Here is a 16,632-nt window from a genome sequence, read left to right as displayed (position 1 = left end):
AGAAAGAAAGAAAGAAAGAAAGAGAGGAGAAGGGGAAGGGGAAAGGGAAAGGGAAAAGAGAAAAGAAAAAGACACTCCAGGGGCTGGAGAGATGGACCAGTGGTTAAGAGCACTGGCTACTCTTCCAGGGAACCCTGGTTCAATTCCCAACACCCACAAGGCTGCTCTCAACTGTCCCAGAGGATCCTATGCCCTCTTCTGGCCTTTCAGAGTACTGCATGCATTTGGCACATAGGGATACTGCAGCCAAAATATCCATACACATAAACAAAAATCTAAAAATAAATAAATAGTAAAATGAAAAGACCCTCCAATATACAAGGCCCTGAGCTCAATCTTAACACTAAGGAAATTAATTAGCTAATTAATGAAATGATCAGTTGGTTAGCTAGTTGATTAATTAAATTTACCTGTCCGAGGCCTGGATGGTACAGGAGAATCATAAGTTCAAGACTGACCAGGGCTACAGAGCAAGTTCAAGGTCAGCCTGGCCAACTTAGCAAAACTTTTTCTCAAAATAAAAAAGGGGGGCTGGAGATATAGCTCAGTGGTACAGTGTTTGCCTAGCATATACAAGGCCCTAGGTTCAATACCAACCTGATTGGGGGGGAATTACCCTCCAGGTAAAGGCCAGTCAGGAAATCATTTCCTCAATTGCCTAGGGCAGTTCTGTGACCCTCCCCACCAGTCTCAGATGAGGCTCCGCCTCGGGGAACACCCCGCCCCCTCAGTGAGGTAATCGCGAGAGGTCCCAATCCTGCAGCTCCACGGTGAGGGGTCTGGCTTTACCTCACCATTCTCTCTTACCTTCAGCTCCCAGAGGGGTTCCCCACCTCTCATAAGTGAGAAGATAGGAAAGGAGAAGACAGAATCTGTTAATTCACTATGGACTGGCTCCTGACAAGACCACTGGCCAGGCACACCCTTCCCCTTCCCAGACACTGAGGTCTGGTCACTGGCAGCCTGAAATAAGGAGGCATCTGCCTCCTTGAGGATCCCTGGGCCTCACTGTGCTAGTCTGCAGAGACACAGAGGCCTCTATTCCCTCAGCAAAGCCTTCCCATCAGATCTCAGCTTTCTGTCTCACTGGCTAGCACTCTGTCCCCTCTGCTTCCCAGAGACTGACACAGAATGAGTATGCTGACAACATATGCCAGAACAATGAGCAAATGCCAGGGCTTAGTGGCCACATTCCCATTCCACATGAGAGATGAGGGTCTGCTGAGCGTGGCCTGGCCCCAAGGCTTCTAAGAGCTGGCTACCCTACACAAATGGACTAGCCAAAGGAGGGCACCCTAGAAAGCACAGACATACGGGCCACACTGGCACAAGTTCTCACACCAAAAGGTGCAACCCCATCACAGACACGGAACAAGATCCCCATCCACCATGTTTTATTAGTGTGAACCTCAGGTACAAATAGCACAGGAAGGCCAATGGCCTCCGTCCTTCTCCCAGCAGACTCCTGTGAATAGCAAGAGAAGAGAGTGAGGGAGAAGGAGAAATGGCCAGTTAAGCAGAGCTGGCCCAGAACTGTATCACAACCACACAGCCCAGCTTCTAGCTGCATCCTCTCCTCCAGAGGCCACCGCCTTGTTTCTGCCACCCAGAAGGTGATCGAGGATTTGGCATTCATCTTTGGTATTCATCTTTATTGTTTCTGCTTCCCATGGCTAGCACAGTGCCTAGCACATGGGAGCTGCTCCATGAGTGGAGAGTTGGAGGAGGCGATAGGCCGTCTAACAAGCCGTGGCTGCTTTCATTTATAAGGAAGGAAGAGAATTTATCCTTAGAATAATTTGGCCAAAGTCACACACAGTACTGTGCTACAGGGTGATGACTTGAACTTGGGCTGTCTGCTCACTGTCCCCACGTTCTTAATATTGTCGTAAGCAGTGAGCCCAGACTCATGTGATTGACAGGCACACAAGGCACATCAAACATTGCCCGTGCTCACAGACCAGGCACACATGAAATACTAGTTTATGTATGTTGCATATATATAGATGTGCACAAGTGTATATGCAAATATACTTGTGCACTCACAAGTGAATGTCCAGTCACTTCCCCCCACCTCCCCACTGTCACCCACAATATCCACAAAGATGGATTCACCCAGGGAAGAGAGTTCTCTGTGATTCCCACTAGCCAACCAGGTATACCCTTCTGTGTGCCAAGCCCTTACCCAACCTCTAGGTCTCCTTCCAGGAAGTCAGGTTCAGTTTAGGAAGGGTGTTACAGCTGACAAAGTCTCGGGGGTATGTGTTGGACATGAAGATGTTGTTCTTCGACACGGTGGTGATGCCAGTGTTGTCACAGATGATACGGGGCAAGGAGATGCTGGCCAAGGCCTGTCTCTGCTGTTTACTGAACACGCCTGGGTTCTCCCACCAAAACCTGCACGGGAGGGAGCATCGTGGACATTATGTCTGAGGAGGTCCCGAGTGAGGCTACCCAGGACATCCCCTGGCTTGAGCCGCCCCCTGAGTGTGAGGGGGCTTCAGAATATTCTTATCTACAGCACAGGAGAGCTCAGGTCGTGGGCAGTGCCCACTCAGCCCAGAAGACAGAAGCACAGCTGCTTGGGTCCCAGTCTGATGCGCGCACCCACGGGGTAAAAGAAAACCTGGGTGGCATTTGTGATGTGCTCATCTTGACTGGGACACCTTTTTACGATATTGCCAAAGATGTAATGCAAGCTAGGTAAGAACTAGACACGGAGATGCCAAGATCGTGATGAAATGACGTGAAAGGGGGTCAGCGGGAGACTTTTGGAACTTTTCCATGGTAACTGACATCTCCACAGTAGCACTGAGAAACCCAGAGAACGTATTAAGAGTGGCATTTTTGGGACCAGCAAGATGGTTCAGTGGGCAAAGGCACGTACCACCAAGGCTGAGAACTTGACTACCATCCCTAGACCAGACATGGTGGAACCAACTCACAGATAAGTTGTTCTCTAAGCGCCGTCTGACTGCTGTGGTGCGCATGCACCCCCTCCCGGCCCCACAGTTGTGGCACCCTGCTTTCCCACAGCTTCCTTACCGATCACCATCACGTAGCTTCCTAAACTGAGTGCCAATGAGGCAGGCAAGGAGCTGGCCTACACGGCCATTGGGCTCCAGGGGCTCGGACACACCGCCCATCCAGATGTCAATGTTGTTGGGCGTGCCATATTGTGCCATCAGCTTCCGTGCCAACTCCAGGTTCTTCAGCACCGTGCCGAGCTCACCCACTGTGCTGGGCTGTGGAAGCCCACAAAAGCGTCTCCAGGCATTGTATCCTGCATTGGGTCAGAGAACAGGTAGCTATAAATGGACCCCTCTCCTGCCGGCTAGGAGTACTGGGAAGGGCAGGAAAGAATACACAGATGTTCAAAAGCCCATCTCAGTACACAAGGCCGTAAGCAGAATGGATCCCTGAATGATTGGCTCAGGCCAAAGTAGGCAGCTGGGCTCCTCCAGACCTCTCACTCTTTTCCTCTCTCTCTCTCCTACCCTGGCCAGCCCTGTATTACCACAAATCCCGCCAGACTCAAGCACGGAAACAGCACATTGTCCCTTAGAGCAGCGGCCTAATGTATCTGTCTCTGACTCAGAGAATGAAAAACGTTTCCCGGAGGCGTGGCCACTTGTGCTACTCCACAACACAGGCACCGGGCTTTTGGGTTCCGCTGATCCCCTTAGGTCCAACCTCCACGTCTCTCACTGACGTGGCTACCGCACCGAGCCAGGCTCTGAATCGCTCTAAGCCCTAGTTTCCTCGTCAGTAAAACTGACAGTGGTACTCTTCCACCCGCGAGTTCATGAATGAGTCAGAACGTGTTAACGATGGAGGCAGACTTCCAGATCGTGGGATGATTTTCAGCTGCTACGCGGGTTGCAAAAGTCCAGCTTGTGAAGAAGCCAAGAGAGGCCGAACTTAGGCCACCAGGGGCTGGAAAAGGCAGCGCCTAGCCCCAGGTGCATCCTGAAAACTGGAAAAGGACCCCTGAGCAAGAAGGGGAGCTGCCTGGGAGGTGGGATGGGGCTGTGGCTGGCCTCTCACCTGGGAGGCCGTGATCCCGGCTGCGCTGCATGTTAAGAGCAGGCAAATCCAGTCCTATCCTCATGACTTGCTCAAACAGTCGCTCCCGGATCTCGTCCACCACAATTTGATTCTGGCGATTCAGTTTGGCAGGAGTAGCCATGAGGCCTCGGAGGATGGGGTCAATGCCACCTGAGGATAGGAGACCAGAGTGAAAGGAAAGGTTGGTTCTCTTACTAGGAGAACACACAGTGGAGTCAGGGCTGGTCCAAGTGGAATCGTAGGGATCAGAGAGAAGCTACAAGCTCATGCAACAATTGAAGGGTTGGGGGAGGGTTCACAAGGTTGGGATGCGCTAGCCTTCTGGGTCAATGAAAGTGGAAATCAAGACTGGGTTCCCCAAGATGAAAAAAGACCTCTCCCTAGCCTAGGTCTCTGCAGCCACCATCCCATCATTAGCTGCTGGCTTTTCTTAGGTTCCATTCACCTTCCAGCACGACTCTCCAGCTGGCAAAAAAGACCTTGCTGAGTGGGACTCGGGGGTTGGGCCCTGTGGGCTGGTACTGATTGTTCAGGCGGAACATGAAGGGTTGGATGAGGGTGTGGCCATAACGGAAAGCATTTGTGAAGACATTGGCGATTCGAGGGTCTACTGAGTCGTTGTAGGATCGGTACTGGGGTAGGTACTTCTTCATGGCTGCTGGCCCCAACACCAAGGGCAGGTAGTCCCGGTATGTGATGATCTAAAACAAAGTCACTTTGTGTTAGATGTCTATTTGTTCCTCCCTGTGGTCTCCAGCTTGGGGGAATTGCCCCTACCTGGCTAGGATCAGGGGTTGATTTTAACAGGACATAAATAGAACTCACCTCAGGTCATTTATTAAACTCTCTGAACCACAAATGTAAACAAGGAATAATTCTCTCTCTCTTTCTCTCTCTCTCTCTCTCTCTCTCTCTCTCTCTCTCTCTCTCTCTCTCTCTCTCTGGATTAAACAAAATGTCTTGTCAGTCATTGTAATATCCCCCGTGTCTTTAAGGTATTAGCGGTCCCATTTCTCCTCGAGAGCCAGGGAAGTTGAAATTACTGAGATTATTCACAGTGTCCAGCAATAGACTAGCACACAGTAGGGCTCAGTACAGGTTTATAGACAGAGGGATGGCAGAGGTCTGCTCCAGTGCGATGTCCCCCAGAGGCTGTGAGACAGTGTCACTCTGGACCCAAGGCTAGAATTGCCTCTGAGACCAAAGTGAATCCCTCTTGTGGGTGTGCGTGTCGGTCAAAACCCCATGCTCAGCACTAACCACGCCCCCTCCCTAAAGTCTAGGGAGTGTGTGTCTGTGTGTGTGTGTGTGTGATATGCACGAATGTTTACATTCTTGGGAAAATAGGGGTCATGAAAACATCAAAAACCAGATGGAGGAGCCCTGCCCCGGGGGGCGGGGGGCGGGGGGCAGGGAATGCTCAAGATGATGACAGTGGGTAAAAGAGCCAACCGTGACTCTGGTGCTTCCGCTTAAGACCCTCTCAACTCCTCAGGCCCTCAGGAAGGAAGAGGGCCGGGGAGACAGGAGGAAGGGATGTGCACTCGCCAAGCAGCTCATGTCTGCCGGGCGTTTTCATTTCGCTCCTTTGAGCCTCTTATGAATAAAAGAAGCCAATGTTCAGGAGAGATTTAAAAAAAAAAAAAAAACTGCCCAAGAACACTTGGCCAAGATGTGTTAGGACACAGCCTACCTGGACCATGGCCCCCACGATCTTCCGGGCCTCCTGGTAGAGCTTCTCCCCATTCCATCGAGGATTCAGGCGCTTGAGCTGTGTGGCCAGCCGGTTATGCTCTCGAACAAAGAGGGTGTGCATGGAGGTGAGCTCCGGCATCTCGCTGGAGCGCATGTCCCCTGAGGGAAGCAAAGCCTTTGTCACCTTTATGGTCTCCATCATCTCCTGACCAGCAAAGAGCTTCAGTGGCCCTCACGTGCCTGTTCTCCACCTACTCCCACACACCAGACTCAAGTGTGAGCCACAGGCTGACATAAGAGCTCAGGGACACTGTAGTACTCCCTGCAGCCTTACCCAATAGCCATGACATTTGACTTGTCACCTGCCTGGAGCAGACCTTAGGCACAAGATCCTTAGGCACAAGGCCAAGCCCTGTGTCTTTCTGTATTTTGCCATTTACTACATACACACATGTACACATACTACACACATATGCACACATACTAAACACATACATATACATTATATATGCATGTACACACACTATACACATACATACTATACACACACATAATAACATATACACATACTACATACACATACTATACATACACACATACATACACATGCATACACACTACACAGACATACAGACATATTACACACACATACTACACATACATATATGCATGCATACATGCATACATACATACATACATACATACATACCTGCATACATACATACTATACACACATACACTATTACACACACATACTACACATACATATATGCATGCATGCATACATACATACATACCTGCGTACATACATACTATACACACATACACACACACTACACAATACATGAACACTCCCAAGAGCAAGTACTCATTGGCACAAGCCAAAAAGTAATACGCATGTTTTCTGCTCAAATTGGATCAACCTCAGAAGCCTTCTCAAAACAGGACCCCAAACCCTCTACTATTTGAAGACAGTTGTCATTATTACTCTCACTATAAGCCACTGTACATCCTGTCATGGTGGGAAGAGGGCACAGAATGTGTACATCCATACCTAAGACTATTCAAGGAAATGAAGTCCCCGATTCCTCTAGTGCTCCATAAACCTTCAACAGGGAAGGCCAGAAGGTGGGGCCCAGGGCCTTTGCTGCAAGACACTGACTGGGCTCAGCCCTTGCCAACTTAGAAAGAAAATTCTGAGAGGAAAAGATATTCCTGAGAGTAGCTTCTCCACCCCATGAGTAACCAGAGGTCATGACTAGTCCAGAAGAGAGCAGGGTCTCCCTTAGGAGACACACCCTTGCATTGACCTTGGCTGCCCTGCCAGGGGACCCAAGGAGAGACCACCTGGACCCCTAGAAGGGAAGGGAGGTGCAAGAAGAGACTTCTCCCGCTGTGTGTGGGCTTGATGGTACACGTGAGCCTCCCAACACTTGACAGGCTAAGATAGGAAGATTGAGGAATGTTTGAAGCTAGCCTGGGCTTCAAAGCAAGTACCAGACCTGCTAAGGCTAGCTATAACCCAGTCTAAAATCACAGAGAGGTGTGGGGGAGAGGCGTCAATTTCTGGGTGTGACCACAACCCCTGCCCCAATCCTATCCCCAAACTGCCAAACATCTCTCCTTTTGAAATCCCACCTTCTGTCTTTCTAAAAAACCAAAAAGCCCACGGAGTGACACAATCTACTAGAATTTTCTGAGGTGAAGAAAACAACCACTTCTTTGCCCATGGACTACTGAGCCCTTAAAATGCAGTTACTGCAGAAACTTTTAATTTAATTTAAAATTATTTATGTATTCTTTCCTCCTCCTCCTCCTCCTCCTCCTCCTCTTCTTTTTTCAAGACAGGGTCTCACTATCACTCTATAGCCCTGGCATCTCTTATCACAAGCCCGCATGCTGCTCACATACAGGCTGTGTTCTCACTCTGTAGACCAGGCTGGCCTTGAACTCTCACTAAGAGCCTCATGCCTCTACCTCCCAAAGACTGGGATTAAAGGTGTGAGCCAGTACTCCCTGCTACAAAGAACTTAAATTGAAATAACCACATGTGGCTACTAGCTCCAGATTGGACAGGATGGTTCTAAAAGATGAGGATGCCATATTCCTCTCTGTCACTTTTAGTTCTCTGTCCCTTGTGGACATAGACTTGGCTCTCTCTTTTTCCACAGTCTACAGGAGGGAGAAGTCAGAGAAAGCTGGATCAATAATAGAGGGTCCTTAGCAGCCCTGTGACTCCATCTTCAGTTGATGGATGGAGGATTTTTTTTTTGTATGCTTATGTGGTTTCATTTTTGCTGCTATTTTCCTTTCTGTCTCTGTCCAACTCGTTACCAAGACAACCAGACTAATAATTTGTTGAGACCAGCATCTCTTATCACAAGCCCGCATGCTGCTCACATACAGGCTGTGTTCTCACAAGCTGGAAACAGCTCTACGCCACTCTAGTTCAGTCCCCGGGCTGACCTGCCAGAAAACAAGGAATGCGGGCGGAGCGGTTGGTGAGGAGGCAGGGGTCATCGTGCAGGCTATCGAAGGGCATCAGGGCCCTGCCATTGTCTTGGAATTGTGTATTGACAGCCAGCAGCCCCAGCTGGTTGGTGAGGTTGCGCAGATTCCTGGCTAGGGGGTCTTCGCTGCCGTACACCCCGCTGGCGTCCACGAAGGAAGTGAGCGCGTTGATCTGGTTGCGAATGGTGATGTTGTTCCTGGTGCATGCCGGGCAGGAGCGGAAGAAGGGGATGCAGTCCTTTTGGTTCTTGATTCGAGGGTCATTGGGTGGGATCTACAGCACAGAGAGAAGCTAGGCTGGCTTCTGTGGGTTGGGAGAGCGGGCATTTGTAACTTACACCCTGCAGAAGAGAACTCTGGCCCCCTGGAGCGGCAGGGAGGCTCTCAAGGTTCCATAGAATTACTGGGGCTCAGTCAGCAAAGAGACTGAGGTTTAAGGGTGACAAAGAATTCACTGAACTGGAATGGAGAGAGCCTTTTGGGGTTGGGCAAGGCCACTTGGACCCCTCTTCACTATGCCTCTTAATCCTCTTCTTGCCTGTGTCTGCCTTTTCCTCTCTGTTCTGTCACCCTGGCCCTGTCAGACCCCTGGCCCTTTATCTCCTCAATCTCTGCCTTTCTTTTTCTCCACACTTTCCCCCCTACACAGAAGGTGCCTCAACCCTGACCCTGAGTATGGGGCAACCCAAACACACACACACACATACACATACACACACACACACACACACACAGAGTGAAGCAGGGTTAGGGGAGCGCCCATAGGGGAAAGAGAGAGTGAGAACAGGCCAGTGCCCGTACATCGGGAGTGTGAAGAAGACAAGTCAGGTCCTCATCCCAGAATTCTCCCAGCCTCACAAAGAACCAGTCACCCCATCACACAGAGCGATGCTAAGTTCAGGGTGCATATCAGGGTGCATATCAGGTTCCTTGAGTTGACAGCTGGCTCTGCTGAGGGAGCCAAGTATTGACTCTGGACCCAGGAGTGAGGGCCAGCCTTGCTCAGGGGCTAGAGAGGAACTAGAACTCAGAAGGGGCACCGTCACTAATGTAAACCACCTTCCCTCTCTTCAGACACAGACCCTGATGGATGGAAAGAGGCAGCACCTTGAGGGGGAAGCAGGGTGGCTGCTGCAGGCAGCTGGTCTCACAGTTGAGGCCGGTGAAGAAGGAGAACCGGGTAGCTGGCTCTGGAGTCAAGGTGATGTCATGATCCAGAAACTGTCCCCACTGCATGAACATGAGTGCGCGCTCCTGGTCCTTGGTCAGCTGATCGTTGGGGAAGCGCACGATGGCATTGGAGACCTGGCGAGCCTGCAGCAACAACAGGAGTCATTGGATGCCTAGGTCCTGCACATAAGCTTAGCTGGGCTCACCTCCCTCTACTGGACACTCACCAGGGGCACCTTGAAGCCATTGCGATTGACTCTGGGCGTCCAGCCGAAGGGCATGGAGACGCCATCTTCATACTCGGCAGGCAACCAGCGCACGAAGGCGCGGTTGGAGGCCCCCAGAGTGGGGCTTCGTCTAGAGGGAAGCACAGAGCTCTGGCCCAATGGGTTGCCACAGGCAAGACCTGGACCCCCTACACCACACAACCCTGATCTACCCTGGGCCCACACCTGTTGTTGCAGTGTCCAGTGATGGTGCGATACTTGTCATTCGGTGGGCATGTCACCCCCACGTCCTGATAGGCGCAGCCACTTGACACAGACAACAGATTCAGCTGAGCAGGTGTCAACACATCTGTGAGAGTGAGCCATGATCTTAGATCCGAGCCTTCCCCCACCTCATTTCCTATGCTAGGCAACCTGGGGCTGAGTAGTCCAGTGAGGGTGATGGGGGGGGGGCAGCTCAGAGGCCCTGAGACTCCTTAGACCAGTGGTTCTCAAGATTGCTAATGCTGAGAGATCCCTTAAGCCAGTTTCTCATGGGGTGAACAGAACTATAAAATTACTTTTCTTGCTACTTCATAACTGTAATTTTGCTACTGAGATGAATCGTAATGTTAAGACCTGTGTTTTCCTATGGTCTTAGGTGGACCCATGTGAGAGGGTCGCTGGACGTATCTGAAGAGGTCGCGACCCACACGTTGAGAACCACTGCCTTGGATGAAGGCTTGGAGGCAGAAGTTGCTGGGGGAGGAGGTGGTAGCACAAGAGGAGTTAGAGTACCTGTAACATTGAAAGGCCGTGGCCACAGGGGCTGCAGCTTCCTCTTCAACAGGTCTAGGGCCACATGTAGATAATCAGCAGCCCTCACAGCTGTTCTGGTGCCCGCCACCGGCTGCTTGAAGTAAAACAGGAGCTCCATGGGGCTGGCAGAGCCGCTTTGGAGGCTCCGCTTGACGCTGTTTAGACAAGAGAGGGCCAGAGAAGGGGGACAGAGACACTCAGCAAAGGCCAGCCTGCGGTGAGCAGGCAGGAAGAACTCTGGAGAGAGCCACAGAGGAGCAGTGCATTTCTTTTGTCAAAAGGACATGGACCTGGATGTCCAGACAGAAAGCAAGGCCATTGAAGATGTTCTGACAGCCAGAAACTCAAGTAGAGGCAGACCAGGTACGGTTTCACCTGTAGGCCCTCATCCTTTCTACAACCCCCACACTGCGCGCCCTTTCTCCAGAAGACTTGAAGCAGTTTTGCCCAGGGCCACACAGGGCCTGGCACCCTCACCTTTCTCTCCGCTCCTTGTAGGCTCTGTCCACTAGCTGCTTGGCCTCTTCCATACAGCTCAGCACCACTGAATTCTCCACTTCCCCCAGGAGAGCTGCCCAGAGCATATATCATAAGGTCAGGGCTGGCCCCAAAGCCCTACATCAGGCCCCAAAGCAAAGGAGGCCTATCCAGGGAAAGGGGAGATGCTGGGCTGAGAATCCCCACCCCCTACCCCCCACCCCTCAATCCACCCTCCTTTTGGCACTATCACCTGGGGTGGCACCATTGGAGGTCTGAAGCATGGCCAGAGGGGCCAGGAGGCCTGCCAAGGCCAAGAGTAGCTTCATCTCTGCAAGACAAAAAACAGGGGGCTGGGGAGTTGGCTCAGTGGTTAAGAGTGCCGACTGCTCTTCCAAAGGTCACGAGTTCAAATCCCAGCAACCACATGGTGGCTCACAACCATCCGTAACAAAATCTGATGCTCTCTTCTGGAATATCTGAGGACAGCTACAGTGTACTTACATATAATAAATAAATAAACCTTTTAAAAAAAAAACAAAATAAGACAAAAAACAAAAACCTCAGCTCAGGAAGTATCCAGAGCTTTTGAAAAAAGAGAGGTTTTACAATTCTCCTCCTCCCAAGCCCCCTCCTCTCCCCTTCATAGTGGGCCTGGTCTATGACGACAGCCTCTAGGAGAAAGAGGTGTACAACCCAAGACCCCCTCCATTATAGTCCCCAGTCCCCAAGAGCTCAACTCCACCACTTACCTGACACTGTCAACTCCTCTCACTGACAACGGGTTTTTATGCCTGGGACATAAAAGCTGGGGGCGGGCTGACCTAAAAAGAGATGGACCTATCCCAAGACTAGACTCTCCTCCCCCACTGGGGTTAGGGGTGCACAGAGAGGGGTCCATGAAGGGGGGGTGGTGGACAAAGGAATGGATCAGAGCTTCTCCCAGAGAGCACAACCAACCAACCCCTCAAAGTGTTGGTTAAACTCAGTGTCCCAATTCCTTTGAAAGAACCAAAATTCAGGGAGCTAAAGCTGAGAAGTTATGGGGAGTAGCGTAGCCCCATGGAGAGAGGGGAGGGTCACAGGGAAAATGTAGCAATGCTTGATCCCCTTGAGGGCCTCAAAGTCACCCCCACTCCAACCCTGGTGAGGACCCCCCACCCCCCAGCTCTCAGTGGGGCTGAGGAGACAGGAAATCTGGCTGGAGACAGTTAGGCTTCTCAGGAAGGAGGGTCCTGGGGGCTCCAGGCTCGGGACAAAGGCAACTTCCTCTCTCTCTCCACAGCCCCTTCCTCTTATCTTCAGGCAGAGAAGGACCCAGAGCTGATTTCGGAGCAGGCAGAGCTGGCTGTGGTTAATGGTCAGTTGGTGAAGCAGCCCAGGGCTTGTCTGTTAGGAAGGTTCAGGTTAAAGATGGTTATGAAATATAAAAGGAGGCATTCTCCCCCAAGGAAGGCAAACCACTCTCAATCAGGAACAGTCCCATGCCTGCCTACCTCCGGAGACCCGGGGCAGGACTACTTTGGTCATCTCCTATGGATCACACTTGTCTATGCTCAGATCCCATCTTGGCTAAGGAGCAAGGGACAAAGCCACACTCACACATCTTCCCACTGTGCCCTGGGTCCTATCACCTGGGAAACAGATCCCAGACTCAGGAGAAAGAAATCACGTATTCTTCCGGTCTTGCTTTTTGTGAACTCCCCGACAAGTAGCTTTTTGAGAGTTGGAGTCTAGAATGTTAAAGCTTTCGAGAATACTTTTTGAGTCTACAGGTTAACATATTTTCATTAATTAGAACCCGCAGGACAAGAATAAGCAAGAGATAAAAATAAATTGAGCCTCAAGTGCTGGCCCAGCCTTAGCTGAATAGCTAACTTGAAGCCAGCCTGACTTACGGGAGACCTTGTCTCAAAATAAAACAAATTAAATAGAAACTACTTATAACTACTTATAACCAGGTGATTCTTTTTCAAGATTTGTCATTTTGTTTCACACAAATCAGCAGCAAGAAAGAATAAAATTTCCCATAATCCCAGTACTCACCAATACTTTAATGATTGACTATCTTTTGTATAGAAATAATATTTGTTTTAAAAGACTATTAAGGATAATTTTAGCAGGGCAGTGGTGGCGCACGCCTTTAATCCCAGCACTTGGGAGGCAGAGGCAAGGAGATCTCTGTAAGCTGGAGGCCAGCCTGGTCTACAGAGTGAGTTTAGGACAGCCAGTGATACACAGAGAAACCCTGTCTCAGGAGAGGGAAGGAGGGAGGGAGGGAGGGAGAGAGAGAGAGAGAGAGAGAGAAAGATCTATCATCTAATTATCTACCTATCTATCTATCTATCTATCTATCTATCTATCTATCTATCTATGCCAAGATCTTATAACATTGCCCAGGCTGATCTTGAACTTGAGCTCCTTTTGAACTTGTATCAGCCTCTGGATTACCAGGATCTTGAACAAATGCTGCCACCTCGCCCAGCACAACCTCTTACAGGACTCAAGAGTTTAGTCCACACACCTCCTTGTCAATGCATTTGCATTTGTTTCATTTTTAAAGTTGGTTTCATTGTATGTATTTAGTCCTCCGCTGGAGGTGCCTGCACCTGCACAGAGTTGTCAGAGGCCAGATCGCAGGAGTCGGCTCTCTTTTTGGTGCAGGTGGTTTTGGTGAATCAGCTCTCTGACATCTTTTGTTTCAGTCCTTTTTGTTTGTTTGTTTTGAGACAGAGTATTTCTATAGAGTCCTAGTTGTTTTGGAATTCACTATGTAAACCAGGCTAGCCTCCAGCTTATAGAGATCTATCTGCCTCTTCTTCCCAGTGCTGGGATGTAAAGGTTTGCACCACCATGGCAGACACCATTGGCTTTATTTTGACGCTTGCAGATTTTGTATGAACAATGTATGTGCTTTATAAACTAACCCTTTCTCGTTACATACTTGGATTGTTTCCAGTTTTCACTGCTATGGACAATATTTGGAGAAACATCTTTGGAGTTAAATCTCTAGTCACATCTTTGGTTGTGTCCTTAGGCAAGAAATCTCAGTCGGGGGCAGTTCTGCTTGCTTCTAATCCCAGCACTGGGTATACAAGGCAAGTGATGCTGATCTTGAAGCCAGCCTATTTGAGACAGAACAAGACTCAGTCTCAATTTTTTTTTCTCAAAATATCTTAGTAAAAATTGGGCTTGCGGGGGCTGGAGAGATGGCTCAGCGGTTAAGAGCACCGATGCTCTTCCAAAGGTGCTGAGTTCAAATCCAGGCAACCACATGGTGGCTCACAACCATCCTAACAAGATCTGACTCCCTCTTCTGGAGTGTCTGAAGACAGCTACAGTGTACTTATATATAATAAATAAATAAATCTTTAAAAAAAATAAAAATAAAAAAAAATTGGGCTTGCACAATTTTAAGGCTTCAGAATGTATTGCCGAATGCCCCTCGTGAGGTCTACATGCCTTCTTTCCAGCAGCGAAGCGTGACAGCACTTGCTCCCAACTCCCTTCCTCAGGCCTTTTGAAGTGATTGGAAGGAAGAAACATTTAACAGCTTAAAAAACAAAACAAAAACAAAACAAAACCCTACCAGAGATAGTAAAAAGAAAGTCCAACAAGGAAATGCTGTTGCCAAGATACCGTGCGGCACAGTTCAGAATAATCTGTCAGGCTCCCTGACTTCCAAGCCAAGCAGATCTCTGCAGCTGACCTTTGTCGGTGACTTAATTTATGGATATTTATTAAGTCCTTGCATATGCTGTGCTTTGGGCAACAGTGGACAGGGAATTACTTGCTGGAGCCAAGTATGGGCCCTATCTTTAAGGCGCTCCCAAGGAGGAAGCCAGAAGGTAGACAATGCTGACGATGCTGTTATACACCTGCACAAAGTGTCACACCTACACACCTGGCACACCCCACAGATTGTCACAGCACTTGGGTCAACTGGGACTCAGGGAGACCCCCCCAAAAAAAAGACTTCCTTGAACAATCTATGTTTTAGATGTGCTGTTGGATGATGTTTGGAATGATCAAAGAAACACAAATTGGGAAAGACATTCCCTAAACACCAGATACCATTCAGATTGTTTCAGCGCTGGGGCAGAGTGGCGCATGGTTAGGTCGAGGAGACAACGGGGCCCAATCCTCTTTTGAATGTGTGTCCTTAAGGGCCCAGGGAGCCAGAGAGTGTAAATCACCCAAGCAACGCCGGGCAAGACAGAGATTGCAGACCCAGAAGCTGAAAACACTGTGAATTCTCACCAGTTGGGATGCTGCCCTGCCTTTCCATAGGCAGTAAGCAGCAAGGAATGTTGAGAAAGAGAAATCAAAGCTGTAGTTCTCTACCCATGGGAGGGGTGAATTCTCAAACAGAAGCCTGTCTAACCTCCTCAGGGTTAAGGTTGTGGGCCTGAGTGGGCACAGGGGCCAGAGATGCTTTGTGACTTTCCAATGATCCTGACCATTTGACCCTGCCACATTTGTGGCCACTGGAAGGCCAGCAGCTTCCCTTATCTGTTCTCTGTTTCTCCCTCACCTAGCTAAGCCCTATGTGTGTTTGAGGCTCAGAGGCCTCTGAGAACTTGGGACATCTGAAGGAAAGATGACTCCCTAAAAAGAGGTTCCAAACAAGCATTGCCCCAACAGTCAAGCCTCAGCCCCCTGCCCCAGGGAACATCTCTGAAGGGTACCCCGGGAACTTCCACATCTCCAGACTACAGCCATCATGGAAGGGAATACCCTACACCGTACACACAGCTCTGCTTCCCCTTTTCCCTACTGAGCTCTCCCAAAACACCATAGGCCTTAGGGTTTAGCCCAGCTTCCTGTGTGATAACCGAACAGCTACTGGTTGCAAAAGATTGCTCTTTCTCAACTCTATTTAGGAAACAGTTCAGTTGGAATTAGAGGTGTTGGAGTCCAAGGGTTGCCTCACAAACCACTCGAACACCAATCTCAGATAGGGATAGTTTATTGAGTCTTCTCCCCAGAATTGATCACTCAGGGCCTCAGGAGCTAACTGCAATGCTCAGCTAGAATCCTGTAGAGTATTCAAGACTGAAATCCACAAATATCTATTTCAACGATCAGGATTTATGAATAGAGGATTTCGTTAGGAACGTGTCTTTGCTGTACACTTATCCTGTTCCCATTGGTGGAAGTACTCAACTGTGGCAGGGGACTTGTCTTGCCTAACATTCATGTCTTAATTTGCCAACCAGGATATTTGTTACCCACACATATGTCTCTTTCTGCCAAGTAGGATGTCAAGTCCCAGGGAGGTCTTGGGAACTTAAACTTTTATTTGACCCCTTACTCCATATGGAAGTCTTATTCTAAATAGCTTTTGATATTGGTGCAGATGTCTCCCTTATGTTGGGGTCCATTCCAGGGGCAGCTTATAGCAGCAAAAATTATAAAAGCAGGAAGTACTGCTGGGCAGTTGTTGGGGGTCCAAGCTCATTGTGGCTAGCTCTATGAAGCTGTTCTAACTGACTTCTATTGTGATTGGTTTCCAACAGCACAAAACATAACAGAATATGCCATCAATATGGACATGAGAAAGGTTCTTAGTAACAGCAGTAACAACATAAGAGAAATTTCCTTATAACAGTAGTAACTCAGCTATTGGATGGATCAAAGGGCCCCCAATGGAGGAGCTAGAGAAAATACCCAAGGAGCTAAAGGG

General features: G+C 49.4%; 1 protein-coding gene across 2 annotated transcripts; it reads right to left on the bottom strand.

Moving 5' to 3' along the window:
• Positions 1–1,377: 1,377 nt before the first annotated feature.
• On the bottom strand, positions 1,378–12,197 carry Mpo (myeloperoxidase). Of its 2 annotated transcripts, none has more exons than XM_021177700.1 (14): positions 11,699–12,197; positions 11,200–11,277; positions 10,947–11,040; positions 10,449–10,624; positions 9,897–10,020; positions 9,672–9,801; positions 9,382–9,588; positions 8,230–8,548; positions 5,762–5,922; positions 4,514–4,769; positions 4,048–4,218; positions 3,046–3,283; positions 2,186–2,397; positions 1,378–1,465 (listed from the first exon to the last, which is right to left on the bottom strand). In XM_021177700.1, the coding sequence occupies exons 2-13, from the start codon at positions 11,273–11,275 to the stop codon at positions 2,193–2,195; spliced, it is 2,157 nt and encodes a 718-aa protein (XP_021033359.1). In that variant the 5' UTR covers positions 11,276–11,277; positions 11,699–12,197; the 3' UTR covers positions 1,378–1,465; positions 2,186–2,192. The 2 variants fall into 2 exon arrangements, with proteins under 2 accessions (XP_021033359.1, XP_021033360.1); XM_021177701.1 differs by lacking the exon at positions 11,699–12,197 and adding an exon at positions 11,451–11,519.
• Between the last annotated feature and the right edge of the window lie 4,435 nt (positions 12,198–16,632).

Source organism: Mus caroli, chromosome 11, assembly GCF_900094665.2.
Source record: "Mus caroli chromosome 11, CAROLI_EIJ_v1.1, whole genome shotgun sequence".
Classification (NCBI taxonomy): Eukaryota; Metazoa; Chordata; class Mammalia; order Rodentia; family Muridae; genus Mus; species Mus caroli.
Note: the sequence above shows the minus strand (reverse complement) of the source record. Positions and strands in the feature narration are given on the sequence as shown.

What these genes read in the sequence shown, in the direction of transcription:
- Mpo (XM_021177700.1), bottom strand. Translation starts at nt 11,275, where the DNA reads ATGAAGCTACTCTTGGCCTTGGCAGGCCTCCTGGCCCCTCTGGCCATG. An exon ending in TACAAGGAGCGGAGAGAAAG is followed by an intron (nt 10,625 to 10,946) that starts GTGAGGGTGCCA and finishes TTGTCTAAACAG; the next exon opens with CGTCAAGCGGAGCCTCCAAA. An exon ending in ACGGCCTTTCAATGTTACAG is followed by an intron (nt 10,021 to 10,448) that starts GTACTCTAACTC and finishes TCACTCTCACAG; the next exon opens with ATGTGTTGACACCTGCTCAG.